Genomic DNA, 24,746 nt, shown 5'->3' with positions numbered 1-24,746 from the left:
ATGACAAGTCCAACAGAGTCCCAATACTGAGAGGGCATGTACCCTGTCATGAAATGAATAGTAAAGTGTGCCTGTCCACTGTTGGAAGCAGAGAACTGAAGTAGATGAACTCTGATACAGCAGAACCAATTCTTAATTCCTGTGAAAGCAACTAATTCGTGTACAAAGGAAGTGTGAATAAAGTTCTAACAGTGATCACAAGCGGTGTTTCCCCTCTCTGATGTCAGGAGAGGATATCAAACGCTTTTAATCTTTAAAGACTTTAAACATAACGAAGAACTTGAAGGCAATTTCATTGCATCCCTTGATTATCCAGCGATGACTTTCACATGTCAAAGAATCATTCCAGATCAAGCATTTTAGATGGAGGTTGTTATGTGTCACTGGCATCACCTCAAAAAGCAGAAAAACGTTTTGATCTGAAGCTGAACGACACAGATGCATCTGTTACTCATCTCTTAGGATCTTGGATCTGGAGAAACTGCGGCTCTCTAAATGTTGCCAGACTACAAATCCCATCACCCCTGACCGTTTAGCCATGCTGCCTGGGGCTGATGGGAGTTTGAGTTCAATAACATCTGGGGGGCCACTGGCTCCCCAGTTCAGTCTTAAATATAGGGATGCTTAAGCAGGTTATAGAGATTCAATACAAAAAAATTCTGCTGGGTCAAAGTGAAAACTTGATTGTGTACATGTGTTTATTAACAGGAGCTTCCTAATGAGTCCCAAAGGTGGAGGCTTTTTAGCCTAAGAGGCCCTGATTACTTTCAGCAATTGGCATAGTTTACAAAGTAAACTTTCAAAGGAGGGCTCTCGCATCTAATCATTTATTTATCTGCCACTTGGTGCCAAAATAAACTTCTAAGTGGTATAAAAACCAGCTATGCAAACATTAAAATCTAAACATCAATGATAATAAAAAAATACACAAGAAAACAAATCCCATTAAAACAATACAGCTATGAAAGCAGGAGACTCAGGCCGAAAGCTCAAGGAAGTACTTGTGTAAACAGATGCATCTTCAAAAGCCAGCAGAATGCCAATACAGACCAGGAGTCTCATCTTTCAGCAGGGAGTGCATCCCATAATACCAGAGCTACACAGAATGGCATGCTCCTGAGGTGTAGCTGTTGTTCTCTGAGCTGAGCAACCATCTGTGCAGCGTTTTGAAAACACTGCACTCCCCACTCCAAGTCACTGCGTGGCTCAAGGTTGGCTCCAAGGATCTCTATCGGGTTATTTGTACACAAGACCAAATCAAAAGGTAGGCCAGCAACAAGGAAGTGTTGACTACACAGATGGCCATTTGGAACAACAAAAACCAACAGATAAGCAACCTGCCTTTCTTCTTTGTAATCTCTGCGCAGACACATATATGGGAGAATAGCAAAATGACCAATTTGGAGGTGGGTACAGGGAAGTTTTCCTCTCATTTGGCACAAGGTGCATGGGAGGAACCCATAGCGCCATTGTGGAAATCAAGCAATGGGACCCCCTTAAAGAGTGTTTGCAAAGATTGGTTTTAGTCACTGGTAGCTAAGTCGGTAGAGCATGAGACTCTTAATCTCAGGGTTGTGGGTTTGAGCTCCACATTGGGCAAGATTCCTGCACTTCAGAGGGCTCTACAATTCTATGATTCTCCAAAAGAAACTGAGATTAGGCTTTGTTGTCAAGATACCCAGGATGTGAAGGCTCAAAGGAGACCTTTGAATTCTTAAATGAACCTGGAGGACTGATCTGAACAAGGTTCAACCCACAAAAAAATGTTCCAAAGGAAGGTCAACCAATGCAATGAAGAGATTACATTGACAGTACCTCCAGCATGACTGCCCAACACAAATATTGTGGCAGGATACGCATAGCAGACATGCAATTCCTAATAATATACACCTGAAAGCAAACTGTTTGACCACTTGCTACACAAATCATTGAAAGTGTGTGCACATATACATATGTTAAGTTTGAGCAAAAGATTTAGATGAATCCTGAATCAAGAACTGAAATGGGGCCGCCTCAGACAGATTCAGAGCTTGTCCAGGTCAGTTTCCTGAAGGAATTGCATGTCGGCTTAATCCCCTCTAGCAATGTTGTGGGAATAGAAAGATTAAACCCATAAAACATCTGAACTGGCAGCGTTCTAGGCACCACCAAGGCCACTGTGGAATTTTGATGCATTCCCCAATCTCCTGTGCCAGGTGGTCGTTGTCAAAATCAGATGACGCCAGAAAGTGCCAGTGCCCTTGAAGGCTACTACAAGAGCACCATTGGACAGGGGCATCAGTACACAGCCAGGGGTATCGACTCAAAAAAATTTCAGGCCCAAATCCAGAGAGAGCCACACATGGCCTAGTCTTGACGTTCTTTGCTCAAGGAAGCTCAAACAGTGTGGGTGGAAACTGATGATATGAACCTGTGGGGTGCAGGAAAACACCAGTCATATCTGTCAGGCACAGAAATCCTTCTCCACACATCAAACATAGCATCTGCAGAAATTTCCCGTTAAAAAAAAAAAGATAATAGTGAAGGATTTTTTTCCTAAAAATAATGAAAGGAAATGCTTTGTGTCTCATTTCGCCTGTATCCTTTTGGTTGGTTGGTTTAAAGATGAAGTTTTTGTTTTTGTTTTTTTAATGGAGATGAAAACAGATTAAAGCCAAGGTGAAAAAGTCTTTCAAGGATTATGAGAAATATTCTGAAGCTCTAAAGGAAGTTTCCTATCATGCTATACAGGCGGTGATGGAAAAGAAAATGAAGAGAAAGCCTTGAGCCACATATAGACCCAGAGTTTTCATAGAGTTCCCCTTCTCAGGGGCAGAGGCTGCAGGCTCTTCTGAGCTTTTGAAGTTTCTGAAATGCTGCTCTCCAAGGCATATGACTGCACAGAGATCACACAGAACAGTGTGAGAGAGAAACAGTCGCTAAAACTTTCTACATTCAGAAGCCCTTCTGAGAGGGTAATACCGTATTTTTCGCTCTATAAGATGCACCAGACCACAAGACGCACCTAGTTTTTGGAGGAGGAAAACAAGAAAAAAAATATTCTGAATCTCAGAAGCCAGATCCGCAAGAGGGATCGCTGCGCAGTGAAAGCAGCAACCCCTCTTGCTGTTCTGGCTTCTGGGATAGCCGCGCAGCCTGCATTCGCTCCATAAGACGCACACACATTTCCCCTTACTTTTTAGGAGGGAAAGTCTTATAGAGCAAAAAATATGGTAATTGCCCCGGGCAACACTGGCAAATGGTACTAAATTTCAAGTTCTGTGATTATTAGGGCCTTTTCATTCAAGGCATTTGACAAAAGTCAGTGAAAATAAAACCCAAGGATGAGAGCAAATGCAGCGTGCCCACACACGACACACCATACTGGGCCATTGACCACACCATCTATCTTGTTGTTTGAACTGCATATAAACACTTCATAACTCTCTCTCCTCTCTGCACCCCCAGCTAAGCAAATAGATTGGCTGCTAGCCTCACAGGAGGGTGAAGTGATGGAGATATCACCCCAGCCAACAGTAGCAACTAATTCTTACTGACCCCAAGAAAGCTGCTTCAGGCATTCAAGTACAACTCCTCTTGTATGTCTGTCTAGCGCCTGTGTGGTGATAGGAACTCATTTGTGGAGTTATCCACAAGAAAGCTAATTTTTGTATTCCCCATTAATTCCTCAAATCAAGGACAGGATATTAACTTATAATTGGAAGATTACAGGGAAAAAATCGGTATAGCTACCTAATTTACAGAGTAGTGAGAGCCAAAATTGAGTGTGGTTTGAAAGGAAATAACTCTGGTAGGTTTATAGGCAGCAATTCAGCAATTCCCTCTGTGCCTGAAAGAAGATTTTGTGGCCATCCTTTAGGTGAGCTATGCAAAATAGATCAATAGAGCAGAGACACATCAGGTATTCAGAGTCTTGCTGGCTGTCTTCAGACTGAAAGATCAAGAGCAGCCTCCCATGCAAGTTTTCCCAGCCCAGTTTTTCACCCTCTGCTTCTCATTTTCTAAATCCGCCACTGTCAGTATAGCTCTAGATATTAACAATGCAGAATTCAAACAGCTCAGAAACTTCATGCCACAGATCTCCTTTATACAGGTAAATAAAATGTTGGGCTGGGAGTAGACATGTAAAATTTCTGGGGAAACAAGAAAGCTTCAGAAAAATGGGGGGTGCAAACTTTTTTTCACAGTCTTTACATATTGAAAGTCAATTTATTTATTTCATAAAATTTCATTAGCCACTCAATTGCAAAAAAAAAAAAGAAAATTCTCAGAGTCGTTTGTTACTTCAGGAAAATGCATTATGTATACCTTGGTTCAACACCGAATTATCATATCTAAAAGTAGTTCAGACACTAATTACGAATTGCCTTTATTTTTAAAGTTGTTGTCACAAATGGAGCTACAAGTTGTTGAACTACTGTATAAGGAGCCTAGCAACTCTTTGGTTTTGCTGGTTTATGACAAAAACAAAAACAGAAACCTGCAACATTATGGTAAAACAAATTATTATTTATACTGAAAAGTATGTCTCCTCGTTTTCCATACACCTTGCCTTCCTACCTTAAATATTTCATTCATCATTCTAAAAGAAAATATTTCATAACCCTTTTTTTTCATTTTTCAGGAAAAAAATCAAAAAGGCTTCAAGCAAAAAACAGGGTAGGGGGGTGTTCAGTAATTTTTCCAGCCTTCGCACATCAGGTTGTGAGGTACAGTAACACTGAATCAGCTGCTTAAAATGAGGTATGGAAACAAGTAACATTGCTGTCCTCAGAAATATTTCAGTTTTACAGGAAACGGCAAGAATGAACTTCATAATCTTCAGGTACTTATCATAATCGATCAGATCTGATCTCTTTAGAACTGGACAGTCTGAAGATCCATGCTACAAACAAAGCAGCTGTCTATTGCACACTATACTGTTTAAAAAACATCTGACGATATTTTTAGCCTGCAATGTCTGCACTGAAAACATCTGCAAAGGCTTGATCATAGGAGATGCTTTGTGCTCCAACGACAAAGTCACGTTCGGTGCATCATATGTAAAACACATTCACAATTTTAGAACTGACACAGGCCAGGCCCCTGCTTTATGTATGACAATACAGGTTAGTGCCAGTGGTTCTGTCAAGCCCCTAGATATTTTCCACAAGGCTTATTTGGCTCTAGGACAGGGCTGGGGAATTTCTCCCTCACTGTCACATGGGACGGGGGGGGCACATACATGTACTGAGAACACACCCATTCTCTCACTCAACTGCACCGATGCCCCTAACCCCCACACACACGCCAGGTCTTGATGAGATTATAAGACTTGGCATGAAAGAGATGTTAAAATATTCCAAGAAAAAACTGGCTTGATGCAAAAAGGTTTATAACATTCCAGAAATTCCAGACATCACACAATTTTTTTCTTAACGTGCATGGAAAGCATCTGAATAACATGCAGAATTTCGATGCAGCCATTAAAACAGAGCAGGATGCAAGTTTTCTCCTCTATTTTAAGCTGCCCTGCTTTTGGACTTCTGATAGGCATATGGTTGGCCACAAAAGAACAGGATGCTCAACTAGAAAGACCTTCCTGTGTTCTAAGTCTATATAAGATCCTCCATGTACTAACATACAAAGGGAGCCAGTGCCTATAGCTTAACCCACATTGAGCAGGAGCAGACAAGAGGCCTTCTACCAGTGATGGCTGCCTGCTTCAAAGTAACAGTTCAGTTGTAGTAATACATAGGTGGCTCTATCAAATGAGCCAAGCCACATGCTACAGCAGAACACTTAAAGCTCACATCTACACAAGCAGAATAAAGAGTAAATTTATTGTATAAAATGATTGGCAAGATACAAAAAGAAAAGAAAAAAAACTTGTATGCATATTTTCTATTAACTTGTACACAAGTTATCACGCCAAAAGCAGAAACTTTAAGGAGATTATTGTTTTAAAATGTTTACACAGCGAAGTTAATTTGGTTGCAAAACACAATGGAACTAAAAGCACTTGAGAATGCAGCTTTGCAAAGTCTTCTTTATTGTTGTCATCAAAGGAGTCCACAAAATACATGTATTGGTAAAGTCTTAAGTGGGATGACATCCAGGTTACTTTGTTTACTGGAGTTACTTTTCAAATAAAAACCCTTGGTAACAAAGGGATCAGCAATCTTTCACTGTCAAACAGTGCCCTTAAATAGTAACCGATCTGTCAGTTTTCAAAAGGGACAAACTAATGCAGGTGTAGGAGAATAACACTAAATTCCCCCCCAAACAGTTGCTTGCAAGTAGTTCCATAAATGTCAATAGATTCAAGAAAGGAAATGTTGCTAAGATGTATGACCACCATTTCAAGGTGACTGGGGACATATTGGAACTGTGCAATTACTGTACCAAAAAAAAGTATGGTATATTCTCAATGGCAAACTATTCTGGACTAACTATAACCCTGAAAGCAATTTGCCACAACCAAACACAAAAGCTAATGGACATATGGTTTTAGACTGTGGCCCTTGTTTTCTACAGTTTACACATAACTGGCAAAAAACAACAACCCAAAACTGATTGCATCCAGGTGACACACATACAAAAAAGAAAGGGAGGGACAATAAGTTAACACAAAATTGTAACAGCCCAAATTGTACTTTATTGTTGACAAGAAACTAATTAAGACAAAAAAAATAAGGTTATTTGAGTTCAAAGTAGTTTTGTGCTGGTTCCAACTTCTATGAAGCATTTTTGAGAGTATACAAATATGTATCTGTAAAGAATTATGGAACTGACACACACAAGATTATTTCAGTCTGTTCAAGCCCACGAAGAAGAGACTTGGCGATCCTTCTGTGGAGAGTCCATCATATCATATGAAATATATTCTTTTAAAAACATTTACGGATTCCTGAGCCTTGAAAGACATTTCTGCCCTTTTCTAGTCATTTATTTTTTTTTAAGATGGAAAACCTGTTTTTCCTAATTTTTGCAAATGTTTCACACATGCAAAGAAGAAGAAGGGGCACATGCAATCTTCACATCATTTCACTGGTACAAGTACCAATGTACTGCACAAAACATACCAGAAGAGCATCATTTGATGGCCGGAGGAAAGTATTAGGGAGGAACTGTGTTGATTTTTAAAGCTTTTATTAAAGAAAAACCAAAAGGTCTTCCCCATAAAATAAAGGCCACGTTATTTGTTAGTACCATAGTATTTTCAGAGAGATTTAGTTCCTCCTGCTTTGCAAGTCTTACGGTGCGAAGCCGATTTACACACCCCCAAACTCTAACTAGCTAGAAATGCGTTTGTAATGGAAGAGCCCTTTTCATCACTAACGAGGATGATAAAACCAGGTCAAAGACTTGTATTTCACCTACAAGTTCTCCTTCAGACTGCTATTGGCCACAATCATATTAAGTTCTTTGTAGTTTCTCTTTTACTTTGCATATTACACAGTGTAACTCACAACGTTATATAAGAGCACTTCAGTCCCACAATGTAGGATTTAAACTTACGTGAAAAATTATGAATGGCTCCACAATATTTCAGTGGCTTACAAAAATACATTCAACCAAATATTTATATAATGTGTTCTCCCCCTGGCCCCACAAGAAATTAAAAAAAAAGCAAGGTAAGGGAGCCAGATAGTCCCCAAATAGCAAAAATGCTCCCGCACTTTCCTTTTTTAGCAGGTCCCCAAAAGAACTGTGAAGAAACCCTGTAACCTGTCGCAGACAGGAAATGACTGGATACTGGGAGGGAGAGAGAGCTGTCCTTTCCAGAAAGTACTAGAGTTTTGCCTTCCCAGCCGTAAGAAACAGAACCTTCCCTTTGCTGGATTGCCCTCTTGCTCGTGAGAGAAGAACATACTGCTTTCTGGAAATACTTTGAAAGCTAAGCACATTCAAGAGTACTGTACATGGAGTTGCATACTTTACACTCATTCGCCAGCATTGAAGATCTACTGTATATTATTACTCAGCCTTATAAATAACGCTAAGCAGAAAGGGAAAAAAATATTTGCTTCAAGGGTATTTTTTCTCCATTTGAAAAAGGAAACACAAAACAAACCTAAAGTGCAGACTACAGGCCATGACACGTATAATAATGACGAAAGGTGCAGCCAGACTTACATCTATATTTACAGTCACTTAGCCACCTTACAAAAAGCCACCCATTTTGCAATTTAAAAACCACCAAGGTTGTTTGAGATCCTCCACTGTTCGGGATTTAAGTCTTTTTGAGATGTCTAGGCAATATGTTAGGTTGTCCAGATTCACAAAGAAAGTTAATATAATACTTCAGGAGGTGGGGGGCGCGACTCATACAATGTTGATTCCTCCTCCAGAAATTGCAAGCGTCCTCTTGCTGCAAAAGGATGAGTTGCTGTTGCTTGGTAGACTGCTTTTAACAAGTGATGTCTTCATTTCCATTTCACATGCAACTATGGCTGCATTCAATTCCACCTGAGCCCGGTGGACAACATAAAACATGAGGCCTATACTTATTACAATCTGTGAATGAAACAGAAGTGAGAGTGCTTTAAAAATATATTTTCAACAGCAGTAATAAGCACAAGGAAAAGATTCAAAGTGTGGGAGAAAGGTGAACTTTTAAATAGGCTTTATAGGTCACGCTAGCAGCGACTGCATTAAAAAGAATATCACGTTCACATATGTGTAGTGCAGAGAAAGTGGAGGGAAGGAGTTTTTCTCCTCTCATATCATATGGCCCGAGGCTATTCAAGGAAGCTAAATGTGGAGAGAGTCAGGACAGACAAAAGAAAAGTACTTCTTCACACAACATACAGTGGAACCTCTACTCACGACCACAATCCATTCTGGAGGCCCGTCCTTATAGCGAAACGGGTCGCTGGGAGAGGAGCCATTGTGTGCAGGCGCAAACAGTGCCTGCCTGCTCCTGCGCAAACAGCAGCAAACCCACCAGTTACTTCTGGGTTTGCCACGGTTGCAACTTGGAACGTCTGCGAGTGGAGGTGGTTGTAAGTAGAAATTCTACTGTATACTCAAACTACAAAACTCGCCCCCACAAGACTGTGTGATGGACCACCAACTTGGATGGCTTTCAAAGACAATTGCACTACAGTATAATATAAATAAAAGGAGCCTTACGATCCAAGCCAATATTAACCATGCAGATTACCTGGGAGTGAATACCATTTAACACAGTGGGACTTACTTTCATTAAAAACATACCGCAATGAGACAAAATGCTATAAAAAAGAATTTTTTGAGTAAGGGCTAAAAAATGGCTTACCTGTAAACTAAAAATGAAGTAGCCACTAACACTTTGTTCTGCAATGACATCCTCCATAGTGCGCAAGGTGGTGCCCAGATAGGAGTTTAAGAGTTGAGTTGGAAGCAATCCAATGGAAGAAGCCATCAGATAGTTTGGTAATGAAAGATCCGTTATCTAAATAAAAAAGAAGGCATAAAATGTAACCTGAAAAAAGGAATTCTCTTGATTAGTTACATGTTCTAAATCTCCCAAAGACACCATCACCAGCCCCAAGGCTAACAGGAACCACTTATTTCAATAGACCTAAGAGTACAACCATATGTTCATATCTGAACATCAAGTAATTAAAATTTATTTTGAAGTACAAAGTCCATTACAGCATCTATGAAGCTACATAAGTCTACTAGGAAAATATTTTTACATATTTTAATTGGCTTAAGGATTTCAAAAATTATTTATGAATGCTAAAAATGAAAGTTAAAATAATATTACAATCGTTTTGGATTACTAGATGCATAACTTATTTCAGGAAAAGGTCCAAATCAGGAAGTAAATAAGTAGCTACATGGAAAATTCCACCGAATACATTTATGAAAATACACCTATTAGTTCTTCTAGTTAAATCTCTTTTCCAACTTTTTTGTATAGCTTTTGACTATACAGTTCAAGTAGGATATGCCATTTACTACAATTCCTGCAACTGCAAAACTCTGCAGTTTATACCAGATTCCTTTCATTTTGTTTTTAAGGGTGTTTCATCAGATCTAGATTCGGAAATAAATTGGAAACTTTTTCTCAAAACATTGTAGTGTTCTTAAGAAGCCATTCATGACTATATTTCTGCATCACAGTCCAGAGTGATGCTCCTGTTCTATATTTCATTTGAACCTCTTTCTACAGACATCACACTGCTCGCCCCAAATTTTTGCACAACAAAAATGAAAGTTTTACAATAAAGTACACAAGATGAGGATTATGGAAAATAACCATAATCTTTTATAATCTTGAGTTATTGTGATATACAGCCATACCTCGGGTTGAAGTTGCTTCAGGTTGAGCGCTTTCGAGTTGAGCTCTGCGATGACCCGGAAGTAATGGAACGCATTACTTCCGGGTTTCGCCACTCGCGCAGACGGTCAAAATGACATCACACGTATGCGCGGAAGCGGCGAATCACGACCCGCACACACGCAGACATGGGTTGCGTTTACTTCAGGATGTGAACGGGGATCCAGAACAGATCCCGTTCGTATCCAGAGGTACCACTGTAATGACAGAGGGTGCTCCACTAGTATTGAGGAGACATAAGGATTAAAAAAGGTGGGAAGGGATCATGTATATTGCCTTGAGCCCCTTAGTGAAATAGTGAATAAACAACAAATAACTTTCAAACAGAATTGGAGATTATGACAGGTTTTTGCTATTTTTGTTGGCATCCGGCTGTCTTGAGAGACAATGGAATGCACCTCCAGAGGTGAAGTCAAACCCTGCATTAGCAGCACTGAAGTAACCTCTTTGGGGCACAAGCCTGGGCACTGTGTATGGAGGTGTTAGGCTTCCCCCCTCTCAGCCTGGTCCAAAGGAAAGCAGAACAGTATGTTTAATACCAGCTTGGCTGCAGGAGTTGCCAGAAGGGGGCATACAAGACGCCAATACAAGAGTGGGACTCCACTCCAGATTTCTGCAGGGTTTATTCATTAGCTTTTTCTTCTCCCAAAGATATCCTGCAAGCAACTGTTACCCTTCCCAGGTTGACAAGCCCCATATGCCCCTCATTTCCCAACAGCATGTGCAGAAACCACCTGCTTGACTGTTGGACCCACTATTGGTCTCATCTGCTCAATCTGCCAGAGCCTGTCTTTGCATGCAGAAGTCCCTAACTCACCAAGGGTTTGAGACCCATCAGCAACCCTCATCTGGTTTAGCCAGCCAGTTGAAGCCATTCCCAGGGTGTGGCTCCTTTGATATACAGCCAAGTATTTATAAATTCAGTATGAAAAACACATTATATTTTAAAATATGAATGTATTTATAAGTTACATTCCAAGTAGGAGCTTGCCCACAGGAAGACAAAGAAACATTCTAGTACTCAATACTAGAGGCCTGTGACGACACATACTGCCAACAGTGTTGAGGTTCTGAAAGTAATCTAGTATGTCATATTTAATAGCCCAACTGCTGGTAGGCTTTTTCCACATATTAAGAAATACAGTTTATAATTTGTAGTTTAATTCTATTTGTTTGAAGGGACACGGGTGGTGCTGTGGTCTAAACCACAGAGCCTAGGGCTTGCTGATCAGAAGGTCGGCGGTTTGAATCCCCACGACGGGGTGAGCTCCCATTGTTCAGTCCCAGCTCCTGCCCACCTGGCAGTTCGAAAGCACGTCAAAATGCAAGTAGATAAATAGGTACTGCTCCGGCAGGAAGGTAAACAGCGTTTCCGTGAGCTGCTCTAGTTTGCCAGAAGTGGCTTAGTCATGCTGGCCACATGACCCGGAATCTGTCTGCAGACAAACGCCAGCTCCCTCGGCCTATAGAGCCCAGAGTCATCCGTGACTGGACCTAACTGTCAGGGGTACCTTTACCTTTTCTATTTGTTTTATAGACTTGTCAGCCACCTAGCAACAGTGTTTTCCAAGGGAACATAAAATATCTGATAAAACCACTTAAACATACAAATGTTATTGGAATAGTAGAACAATGCAACAACGACTAGAAACAATAAAAAATACACTGCTCTATTTCTACGAATCATTCCACACAGGGACTGAAAAAAAGGGCCACAAGGAACTACCTAATCTATCTCTACAACTCCCATGATCCCTAGCTAGCAGGACCAGTGGTCAGGGATGATGGGTATTGTAGTCTCAAAACATCTGGAGGGCCAAGTTTGAGGAAGCCTGCTTTAAAAGGTCAATACCAGCAATTTAAATTGCTCCTAGAAGCCAATAGGTAGCCAGTAAAGCTGATGAAGAATTGGCCTAATTGTTTATCACAACATCAGGGGTGCTGCATTCTCCAACAGCTGAAACTTCAGGGAAACTTGATGCAGCTGACAAACCAGACCCTCAACTGGCCCACCCACAGGTGACTTTGACAGGTGAGCAAGGCCACCCACGGGTCAATCATCTGTCATCATGATATCAGGTGATTCAAATTTTAAACCCTGGCTGCAAAAGAAGAATCAAGAATGTACTCTAAATGCCCTCCCAATTCTTCTTTTCCACTTGAACCTGCCAACAATTTTTAAAGTGCCAAACTGAAGCAGTCACTGGAATGAAAGAATCATTCCACCTATAGTGCGCTCCCAATTTTCGTTTTGGAATTAGGCACAGAGACATCACCACTACAGCACCTGATGTCATATGAATGTCAGGTGATGGAACAGTTGGACATGGTAGGTTTTTTTCAAATCCACTTCACAGGCCTATTTAGGGGCGGGGGCCTGAAGTACAACATGGCTGGTCTAAAACATGTTCCTAAGTCAAGCAATACAAAGACCCAAACAGCTTCTAAAGTTTTAACGAAAACAGCCCTTCCCAGCAGACACTTTAAGACACATTAAAATGATATTCTGTTCATTTTAGCATTATGTACCATTACATTATGTAGCATTAGAATGATGATTTAAAAAAAAAAATTCACAACATAGCCTGTAGCCACTATTTTAGAACAGTGTTGGTATTTTAACAGTATCTCTTCAAAATGAAGTGGTGACATGAGTAATCAAATACATTTTAGCACTCCTGTAAGGTGATCAGCTGAAACACTTGAGTAGTGAACAAATTACTTCACAATTTTAGGCAATTTATTACAGTACTTCTAAATCCAAGAAAGTATTTGCACCAGTAGCATGAATTCAACTTAGGCAGAAGTTTTACAGCAAATTTCATTGACAGGTATGTGAATAAACTTACCAGCTTTATATATCCAAAAGGCACTTTCTGATAACTTTTGTAATTCTGTTGAAATCTGGGACATTACGAAAGCTTACACATGGGAGACCTACTTTACTGCCAGGAGGGTGCAACTAGTACTTTCTCTGCCTTTTAAATATTAAATTAGAAACCAGATATACTAAGTAGGGCACTCATTAAATTTGACCGTACTCTGAAACAATCACAAGGATTAGATGAACACCTCTCGACAGCAAACATGTTCAGCCTGTAATGTACCCAGGCTACTGGTAAGATGTTATCTGTACAGATCATGATCTTTGCTTCTTCTTTCATCCTAAAATGGCTCAGGACTAAGTATCATACAGTAGGAAAGAGGCATGTCTAGTGAACTCATTAGCAAGATGCAGTTAAATCCAATCTAAAGTCACCATACGTTTTTCAAATATAGAAAATAAACACTGTTTTATGCTTAAATAAAATTAGGGCACCCATATTTGATAAAGCCATTTCTGTATCTATTTTTACATCAGAACCTTTTTTAAGAAAACTGTAATGTAGGGGGAAAGAGAGAAACCTGGAAGAATTCAATTTACAAGATTGTTTTTAAAATCTTAATAGGCATTTTAACCAGGGTTCACATGACGGGAGGAGGGATAGGAATGGGTCTACCCCTGGCCCAAAAAATCATAGGCACCCAAATCCTTACAGAAAGTTTGGGGAAAAGGCTACAGCTCAGCGGCAGAGCACATGCTTCATATTCAGCAATCTCCAGCACCTCCAAGTAAGGCTGGGAAAGACTCCTGTCTTGGAAAGCTGCTGCCAGTCAGTGTTGAAGCAATAGTCCGACTCAATAGAAGACAGATGTTCAAACAAACCTGTGTCCAATGGGAGCAGAGTCTGTCACTGAGATGCCACTCCAACCTCAAGCTATCTGAAAGACCCCCATTCCCTCATATGAACCTGCCCAGGCTCTTAGCTCTGGACATGGGAGAGGGCCTTCTTGGTGACTGCTCCAAGATCTCAGAACTCCCTTCCTAGACAAGGTAGACAGGCTCTCTCCTTCCTGTCCTTCCGCCGAAAGGTGAAGATGTTTCTATTCCAACAGGCTTTTATTGTTGCCTGTGTTTTTAATGGATCTATCTTAAACTGTTTTAATTATTGTCTTTTCTGTTTTTAGTTTTTATCTATGCAAAGCCGCCTTGAGTCCCGGACACATGTGTACACACACTTACTAGCAAATAAAAGAACCTCAAAGGACACAGCAGGCAATGCCCTTAACATCATGTGCAATTTAGACCTCAGAGGGATCCAGATGAGATTTTCATCCCAACACCTTTTTTTTTTGGGGGGGGGGGATGCAGAACATCTAAGTTTGGAGACCACAAACCATAGTGATCCACTAAGAAGCAAACCACAAATTCTGCACAGTTGAAGGAAGCTACTTTCTTGGTTGAGAGACAAAGGGCTAATCAGATATTTATTCCTTCTTATTTATTTCTCACACTGCTTTGCAAGTAGAGCAGACTGGTCTTAATTTAGTTATCTATTTTGATTTAAGTTACCAAGAAAAAGAAAAAAGACCGCTTAGAATAATTAACTTCTATTAAGTTCCTCATTTTGAAATTCATACCCTTCCTAAATGTATGTGTACTAACGGGCTACTTTAACAATTAAAACATGTTTTTTTATCTATGTAATCTAGGAGCATAATTCAAAACCTTTAGCACCACAGATTTATGAAACATAATTATGTCTTTTTGGCTTTTGCTGTAGACATACAAGAATATTAAGCAAGACCACTTACTTGAAGGCAAAGGTTGTAGTCCTTTGATCAGTTATAAGGAAGCAAGTCCCACTGAACAAAGTGAGGCTTACTTCTACATAACTGTGACTAAGATCAGACGGTAGCAAGTGCCTAGAATTTTGCAGATCAGATGCAGGTGGCAACCATTTCACGTGGGGGTTCCATTCTGGCCGCACAGCACGTCGGCCACCTCCGTTCCACCTTCTTCTGGGTCCAAAAGGACCTGCGTGTCAGCAATTGCATATCAACTGGCTGTGCCTAAAATGGTTGCTGGTTGTAGCAGCTACCTCACAAAACTGTATTCCTCTATGATATGAAAAACAAATGCCTAGGCTTTTTGCCTGGTAGCATCATAAATATTTATAATATAAGAAGTGAACACGTAGGTGGAAAATATAATTACCTGGGACCAAGAGACACACATAGTAATAAATGTTGTGCCTTTCAACATGTTTGTATTAAAATTCAGATTTCTTTTTTTATTAAAGACAGGATTACCATAATTTTTAATTGATTTTACCTCACCACCACCACCCCCTCCTCTCTAGCTCATGCATCCTGGGGATAGGGAATTCTGTCTCTCTTCATTTCAACAATACTATCATCTTCCCTGAGCTCCTTAGAATAAGGATTAGGATAGAGCCCAAAATAAGTGACTACCAAATGTTACATACAGTTGGTATTAAGAAAGTCTTTCTTCAAGGTAGGAGGAAGTAGTTGTAGTCTTTCTTCAAGGTAGGTTTTGAAGAAGGAAGACAATAGCTACTTGATTTGACCAAGACTTGCCTCCATCATGGGCTGAGTGAGGTCCAGCTGCTGAGCCTTAGTTCCTTTGCCTCAGAGATCCTCAGTGGGATTGCTACCTGGCAACAGCAGGGAAGACCACGGATGAAGAAAGGAAATGCTTCCAAAATAACCTAGCATCATATGGATGCTATATTATTTCTCTTCCTAAAACTATCATTGAATGCAATCATATCATAAAAATATTTTGTAAGCTACTTTGAGAACTTCTTGGATCTATCAAACGGAATATAAGTATTATAACCAGACAAGCAAACAGCCTCATTCATGAAACACCTTTTGAATCAGCTCAAAATTACACAGAAATATTTGCCTATTGTGCTCAGTGAAAGTGTGTGAATATCCTTAAACTTCAACAGATGAAGGGCAGGGGACCAATGATTTAAAAAAGGTAACAGCCATCTGTTTTTCAGTCTATCAGATCCTTCTCATTTTGCTTAAATCTGAAACACAATATAAATCATTATGCAAATAGTTCTTCACTCCACATAAAGTCAACAATATTTATGGAACTTATAATAAATGATGGAGATGTCAATCATCAGATGTCAGCTTCATGCAGTTGTGAAGGAAATGCCTTCTACTTGTTGAAGTTTGGAAGAAATTGATTGATGTAATATATCAGATGGCCAGGTATAAACTGAAATTAGATCCATTTGTGATGCTGTTATTTAAATGCAAATAAATAAATTCAAAACCTTGGGTTTTTTGGGGGTTTTTTTTGCTTTTTCATCTGAAAAATGCATTAATTGACAACCTGTTATTAGCCCTAAAGTTGTAATTGACAGATATTAAAAGGGGGATACTCTTCAACATTAAAATGGATGAGAAAGGCTTTGAATACAACCAAAATGAATGATTTGGTGAGTCTGACATATATAACTCTTAAAAAGTTAATAAAATAGAATGAACCCTTTTGCTCTGTGTTGAAATATCTAGTATAACATTCTCCTGCAGAAATGAGTACAGTGGTACCTCAGTTTTCAAACGTAATCCATCCCAGAAAACTGTTCAGGTTCTGAAACATTCAAAAACCAAGGACTCAACAACCAACAACTAGGCCTCAGGAGCTTGCACTCAGCAGAAGCTGCATGGCATGTTCGACTTCTGAGGTGTTTGAAACCCAAAGCATTTACTTCCAGGTTTACGGCATTCGAAAACCAAAATGTTCGTCAACGGAGACGTTCAAAAACCGAGGTACCACTGTATTTTCTCTGGATACTCTTACTTAAGATTACGTACAATTTTTCCTCTCATATTTGTATTTTTGCTTATATATTTCAAAAAGAGAGAAAATATACATCTCAGGAATAAGACATGCTTTTACAAAAGTAGTTCATCTGATAAGACATGTGGGCTGCTAACTACTTCACAGTCAAATGCTATTTATCTTTCTGGAAATGCTGTCACTGTAAGAGTCAAGGACTACCTTTGACCTGACACGTTGGATAAATGTTATCCTAGTCATCAGTGCAATGTTTTCCTGGTTGCAACTAAACACAGTAGCTTCTAACTATGGGAAAAAAGACAATATAATGCAAATACACACCCACTCATGATCAAGCTAATAAATATGCAACATCACCCAATACGCCTGTACTTGCACCTACATTCAGGACCATTTGCTTTTGTATGTTTGTTTAAAGTCACTGATCTTTACCCATGCTGTTGAGTACATGGGCCAGAAGATGACACATGGTCCTGAAAGCAACTTAACTGCATTGGCATGGCCCTGAGCGTTTATTAATTTGATCATGGAAAGCTGAAAATTTAGATCACATTTTCTGCTTTCCTTTCCGTTTTTATATTTCAATTATAGTTTATTTGTAAAGATAGCATTGTTTAAATTTTATGAAAAATATTAATACCCACATTTAAAGTGCAAGCATATTCTGGTCTACTCAGAAATACGTTCCACTGAGCTAAATGAGGCTTACTTCCATGTTAAGTGGTTGCAGGATTTTAGCTTTATTGTCTGATGATCTGTTACCAAGCAGACTGATTTAACACTTGCTTTTTATGTCAAAGGAAGAAATGGAGGAGAAAAGGCCAACTTTTGATGTCAAGCATTATAAATATGACACAATAAGTGACATGTTGTACCGATTGTGCACTGCTTACCATTCAAAATAGTCAAATCAAAGGGGGTTGGGTCCAGAAGACATAATCTTGTCTCGCATCAGATCAACTGACCAACCTACATGGGAGAGGGTTGGGTGTTGTTGTTTTTTTACTGCTTTACAACTACCTGAGGTTTTCAATAAAATCATCATCAAACCTTTAACATCATCAAATAAGGAAGCTATTGCCATTGATCACATGGAGAAATTCACCTTCGTGTGTGCAGTGTGATTCTCTGCACTTGGATTTTTATCTGTGTAGGAAAAGCTTCATGCATCAAGCATCCATTAATATACAGTCCTGCACACTGCATTGCAGAACAGATAAACTAAAGGCACTCAAAAAGGAATTGCTCTCTCAAGATGCTTGCCTTTCACAACCATGAACCTAGTTTATAATTGCAATCCTAATTTACCTAAAAGGGAGGGATTATGTCCCAGTGAACATACTGGAATTTACTGTACTGTACTGTACTGTACTGTACACCATTTTAGGACTGGGCAGCACGGATATCTAAGTGTTCCTAACAGACTCCAAGTATCTTTATTCCAATAGATCATTATTTACTAATTTCCTGTACTGGAGTACTTCCACGCAGTTTTTACTGTTCCATCTTAAAAGGAATACTTAGAATCACATATAAGCAATTTCTGCAAGCTTCCAAAAGTAACAGAAGTAATGGGAGTACCACCATGTTTTCAAGCTAAATGAAATCATCTGATATTATAATTAATCTCCGAATCTACTCTCTTGTAACAGTTTAGCATGACCTGATGGTTGCAGTTAGGATATTCCAGAATTATTCAAGGGCTTGATGTATACACCCCACTGAACAAATTCACACATGTCATATCAGTTTATACTCATAAAGGACTTGGATGTAAGAATGTAAGAATTCTATGAAACTAGTCTATAAGTTGAAGTGTATGGGGTATTAGGGGAGGGGTAGTACCTCTGGTAGTACTCTGGTAGTACCTATGGTTTTCCCAATAGTGACGTAAGGAAGTGAGAGCTGGACCATAAAGAAGGCTGATCGCCGAATAATTGATGCTTTTGAATTATGATGCTGGAGGAGGCTCTTGAGAGTCCCATGGACTGCAAGAAGATCAAACCTATCCAACCTTAAGGAAATCAGCCCTGAGTGCTCACTGGAAGGACAGATCGTGAAGCTGAGGCTCCAATACTTTGGCCACCTCATGAGAAGAGAAGACTCCCTGGAAAAGACCCTGATGTTGGGAAAGATGGAGGGCACAAGGAGAAGGGGACGACAGAGGACGAGATGGTTGGATAGTGTTCTCGAAGCTACCAGCATGAGTTTGACCAAACTGCGGGAGGCAGTGGAAGACAGAAGTGCCTGGCGTGCTCTGGTCCACTGGGTCACGAAGAGTCGGACACAACTAAACGACTAAACAACAACAAGAAGTACTTCTGGTGGGGGAAATGCTGTGCTCCTTCTGAGGTAGCTTTTCCACCTTTCATTCCCGCTCTGCCACTCTGCACTCAGCTCTCACCTGTGGCTCCGATAAGCTATCAGCATGCAACAGCAGCCACACCCCAGCTAAACCAGGTGAGGGTAGCCAATGGGTCTCAATCTCTTGGTGAGTTAGGGACTCTCCATGTACAAAGTCAGCCTCTGGTGGTTGAGTGGATGAGACCAACAGTGGGTCCAATGGTCAAGAAGGCGGTTACTGCATGTGCTGTCGAGGGAAATGAGGGGCAAACTGGGCTTGTCAACTCAGGAAAGAAAAGGGAAAAGGAAAACTCTGATCCTAAACCTCTGCTGCCATTGCAATTCGTGAGAAAGGTACAGTGAAGTCCCTAAGCCTCATATGCCTCCTTTCAGCAACTCCTGCAGCCAAGCTGGTGCCAAACATATTTTGTTTTCCTTTGTACCAAATCAGCAAGACTGAGAGGGAAGTCTTGTTGTCTGGGCAGCCCAGGACCTCCATACCTCCATACACACTGCTCAGGCTTGTGCCCCAGAGAGGTCACTAATAGCACTAGGTGTTAATACAGCAAAAACAATGTGGGAGGCAGCTGTTACAAGTTACTGGTCTCTGCAGCCACAGCAGGTGCTGTGATTCTCCAGCGATTTGACTTCACCCCCAGAGGTGTACTCCATTGTCTCTCGAGACAGACGGGTGCTAATAATGACAAGTCTTTAGGTTACTTTTTCTCTGACTACTTAAAAGTTCCTCGGTTCCCTGAAATTCCCATGCAGAATGCCATTAAGAAAGCAACTGTAAGTGCTAGGACCAGACTCCTAACATGTTGCACCATTTATGTTATATCCTTATTTTGTGAAAAGCTGCCACAACTAGGACAGCATATCCAAAAACAATAAAGAAGTTGAAAAACCATCATATAAGATAGACTATGAAAGTATAATGAAATATTACACATATCAAAGAGTATCAATTTCACACAGGTACTAAAACAATGAAAAAAGTAATAGAAAGGAGTGAGTTCCAGATGTCCTACTAAATTACATAATCCAGATGTCCCTATGTATCTAGCATACTGAAATATGATTTTCCAGAAATGAGTTACAGATGTGATTTGATGTCTTCCATGGTTCATCCATTTGTAGTATTACTAGATTTCATTATAGCAATTTTCAAAAGGGTGGGCTTGTTAGTCCGCTGAAGCAAAAAGCAAAGAGTGGTTCTTTAAAGACCAGCAAACTGATTATGGCAAAAGCTTTTGTGGAGCAGAACCCATGTCACCAGATGGATGCACCAAAGGTCATGCCATAATAAAAGCCTTTAAGGTGCCACAAGACTCTTCGTTGAATTTCATTATCATCTCTTAGGAGTACCACTGTGATATCGTTATCAAAGAATGCACACAGTCTCATACTCTTTTATGATCTACTGTTATTGAGTTACACTTTGGGGCCCTTGCTCCAAAAAGGATCGCTGGCTCAAATTAAAATGCTGCAGGTGCACTAATGCACAGTACGTTTTAAGGAGCAACACACAGGCACCTTTAGGCAATCTTCTGGTACTGTGAAAGCCACTTATCTGTAAACAGCTCCCACAGGGTTGGGAGAGTGTTTAAGTGACTGAACTGCACAGACGTGAACCAATTCCTTGGAGACACCAAAACGATCAGCATCTGCCCACATGGTTCAGTCCTTTAAATGTTGTAGTCATTTCACAAGAGCTGTTTACTCAGAAGCAGCTGTCAAAGAGCTGGGAGACTATCTAAGAGGGCATCACAGAATAAGGATAAACACAAACTGAAGAACACATAAGCTCAGCATCATAGCAGTAATCCCAAAGTAAGTAACTGAAGATGCAATTCTAAGCACAGTTACTAAAAAGTAAACTCACAAGGTTTACTAAAACTCTAAAAAGTACTAAAAAATAAACTCAGTTACCAGATTGTCAACTCCAACTTTTTTTTGAAGTTTGCATACCTCAACTCTACACAGTATTACCTGGAAGTAAACCCCAATGAACACAGTGGGGCTTACATCTGAGTAGGCATGCATAAGACTGCATTGGTAAGGTACTTGAATGTGACAAATGTAGAATCATAGAATTGTAGAGTTGGAAGGGACCACGAGGGTCATCTAGTCCAACATCCTGCAATGAAGGAATATTTTGGCCAACATGGGGTTTGAACCCACAACCCTGAGATTAAGTCTCTACTGCTCTATCCACTGAGTTATCCCTAATTAAAACTGTTGGTGTTTTAAAACACTTGCTTTCCCACTTTATCACTAATATCACTGAAGAGTCACTCTAGTAAGCTGGATTTTTTCAAAGATGTTTACACTCTGGGGGAAGCATAGCATGGCTGCTGATCTGTATGTTCTTTCTGCATGTTATTGGGGGGGGATTAAAATAAGAGCAAACTACAAAGTATGATTAAGATTTCCCAGGCCCCCCCCCAAAAAAACACCTATTATGATCATCTATTTACACACAGTAAGGCACATGTAAGTTTTTAATCAAAGCACATGATTAAAATAATTTTAACATTCAAGCAAGGGTTAGCTGCAAGTTCTCTCCTGTAGCTTTAAAATTGTACAAAGATAGACACATGCTTTTCCAGGAGTCCCAACTCAACAGTACCTACACCTTTCTTATAGGAAAATGTGAAGTTAACCCTCCCTATTTTAAATATCAAGAGGATTATTGACACAAGTTTGAAAACCAGTAATGCTTTGGTACCACATAAATTTGAAGAACAGAATTGGCCCCTATAATTTTATTGAACCTTTATTTCCTTCTAACGGAGTTTTCTTTTGATGTTAGAAGGAAATGGGAGTTTTTTCTGATGCAGGAGTATTCTCCTTAAGAATTGTTTTGGAATTCCATATAAGAAATTTTTGAAGTTATGTGGAAATTTAAAAGCCATGAAGACTTTTCAGAAAAGCTGAAAGAGGCAGCTGGAATTTACTAGCCTACTCAGACCAAAGTACAAGTTGCACTCAACTGTGTGTAATGGTTGATTGTAGCCCAAGAGACCTAATAAAACACTGCTGCCTGTGGGGCTAATCAACAGTGGAGGCAGCAGCAGGTAAGGGTGCTTCAACCTTTTCCTGCTAATTTCCCCACTCTTAATAGAACAATCCTATGCATGTTTTCCAAGTCTCATTGTGTTCAATGAGTTTAGGCTTGCACCATAAATAGCTTTCCCTATGTGTTTTAAAAGTTATGCTTTTATAATCCTGCAAAAAGCGGGGAAAATATGTCATTTGATGCAGGCAAAGATTTAAGAATCCTTTTGCCTCTGCACCTCTGCTTCAGTTCAGATCTACAAGAGAATGTTGGATTACCATTATATACCAAGTAATATTTGGCCCTTATTTATCTTTCCTGGATAATCAGCACAGACTTATGGTTCCCATATATTAAATGCTCCCATGGCAAACTTTTCAAAACCACTCCCATGGAGAAAAACAAAAATCTTTCAAACAGTTCTGAATGTCCAAGCCTATCTCCACAAACAATGCTTTTCAATATAATTTGCATTCTCCCCATCAACAATTTGAACGCAAAACCTAGATTCGGCAGAATGTATGTTCTATTCCCAAATGGCTCTCCAGTGCTTTCTATTCTGTATTAATACCCTTTACAAGCCAGGCATCTGAGAGCAAAGGGCATCCCTTCGGGCACCCCCGAGCTTCTTGCAAAGAGCTACTCACCGAGAAGACGGCGTTTTGGAGCCCGAAGGGTATCGGGGTGAGCCTGGCCAGAGCCACCACCTTGAGGCCACTTCCTCCCTCCACCACGCGGATGACAGCGGCGAGCTTCTCGCTGCCCTGGATCCTGGCCAGCACCCATTCCGCCAGCAGCTTCCTGCAGACCACATGGGAGATGAAGGTGCCGATGAGGACCCCCAGCACCATGAGGCCCATGCCCAGCACGAAGCCGTAGAGGTAGCCGGCGGCCACGTTGAGCAGGATGTAGCCCCAGCCGCACGGGAAGGACACCACGATGAAGCCCACGGTGAAGAGCAGCACGCCGGCCAGGCTGTCCAGGCTCTCGGCCCACAGCATCAGGTCCCGCAGGTACTGGCGCACCAGGGCGAGCGAGGCGAAGCACAGCGCCGCCAAGAAGCACGCGCTCAGGCAGCTCTTGCACCAGCAGGTGCCCAGCAGGCAGCCCGAGCAGCGCCACGTCCTGCCCTCGGACAAGCCGGGACCCACTTCGGGCAGCTGGCACAGCAGGATCTCCACCGACGGCTCCACGGAAGGGTGGTGGGGCGGAGGCGGCGACGGCGGGTAATGGTGCAGCCCGTTCTGCTCTCCCCAAAACAGCCCCTCGGAGGCTCCTCCGCGGCCCGGCGCCTCGCCCGGCTCCGCCGCCGTCGCCGCCCCCTGCCGGGGCAGCCAGCGGTTCAGGTCCTGCCGGGCCCCCTGAGCGAAGGCGTGCTTGGCCGCCCGCGAGAGCAGCTGCAGCGCCGTCGCGCCCAAGCTCCACATCGCCCGGGCGGCGGCGGCGGCGGCTGCTTCGGCGGCGGCGTCTACGGCGACCAGAGCGGCCGGCTGCTTCGCCTTCTTCCCGGCTTCGCAGGCGCAGGAGGAGGCGGCGGCGGCCGCTCGCTCATCTCCGGCGCCGCCACCGCCGAGGAGAAGCAAGGCTTGCGAGGCGGGCGGGAGAGCTTTTAAACGGGGAACGGGCGGGCTCGGCAGCTGCGGCCTTGGCGGAGCAGGCGTCCCAGGGAGCGGCAGCAGGGCTCCATTTCCCGCCGGCTCTCTTCAAGGCCGCGCCACCCGGTCGCCTTCTTCGTGGAAGCACCGCCCCGACCTGAACTCCAGCCGCGGCAGTGGGGGAGCCTCCGCGCGGAGGCGGCCGCCCGCGTGAGGGAGGAGGAGACGGCGCCGCCGCCGCCGGACGATGTGGCAGCGGGAGAGAAGAGGCCGGTGGGCGGCGCTGGGCGAGGGGGAGGTGCGCGGGCCTCCGCCGCCTCCGCCTCACGCAGATACGTTATCTGCGCACATTAAAGGAAACCCCTCACGAATATGTCCCCCTCAGAGAGAACAAACCAACGCCCCCCCCCCCGACAAAAAGCAGTCGCTGAACGGACGCTTCGCTTTCCCCGCAGAGCGTCGCCCTCACGAATCGTCACCTCATCCTCCCTCACGGTCCTAAACGAGTTTCACGCGCAGAACACGGGTGCTGCCACGTAAACGCGTGAAAGGGCGTCCTCGTCATGAGTGGAGCCAACTCTTACAGCCCCTTTGGTGCCCGCCCCTCGCAATAAAATATTTGAGGGAGCCGATCCCCCCCCCCACCACAGAAAAATTGATAGTCATTGTCATTCAAATAGTGTGCGTGCCGCACGCCTTGTGATCGATTATGAAGCATGTTCCCCCTCCCAATATTTTATTCAAGTTGGCGCCCACACAAATCATGCT

The 24,746-nt window shown here is 41.9% G+C and overlaps 1 protein-coding gene across 1 annotated transcript; it reads right to left on the bottom strand.

The window, feature by feature from the left end:
• Positions 1-5,804: 5,804 nt before the first annotated feature.
• On the bottom strand, positions 5,805-24,610 carry TMEM64 (transmembrane protein 64). The gene is made up of 3 exons (XM_083747943.1): positions 23,031-24,610; positions 9,263-9,418; positions 5,805-8,499 (listed from the first exon to the last, which is right to left on the bottom strand). The coding sequence occupies exons 1-3, from the start codon at positions 23,808-23,810 to the stop codon at positions 8,308-8,310; spliced, it is 1,128 nt and encodes a 375-aa protein (XP_083604069.1). The 5' UTR covers positions 23,811-24,610; the 3' UTR covers positions 5,805-8,307.
• Positions 24,611-24,746: the final 136 nt, after the last annotated feature.

Source organism: Podarcis gaigeae (assembly GCF_964106915.1).
Source record: "Podarcis gaigeae genome assembly, chromosome: 7".
NCBI classification, from domain to species: Eukaryota; Metazoa; Chordata; class Lepidosauria; order Squamata; family Lacertidae; genus Podarcis; species Podarcis gaigeae.
Note: the sequence above shows the minus strand (reverse complement) of the source record. Positions and strands in the feature narration are given on the sequence as shown.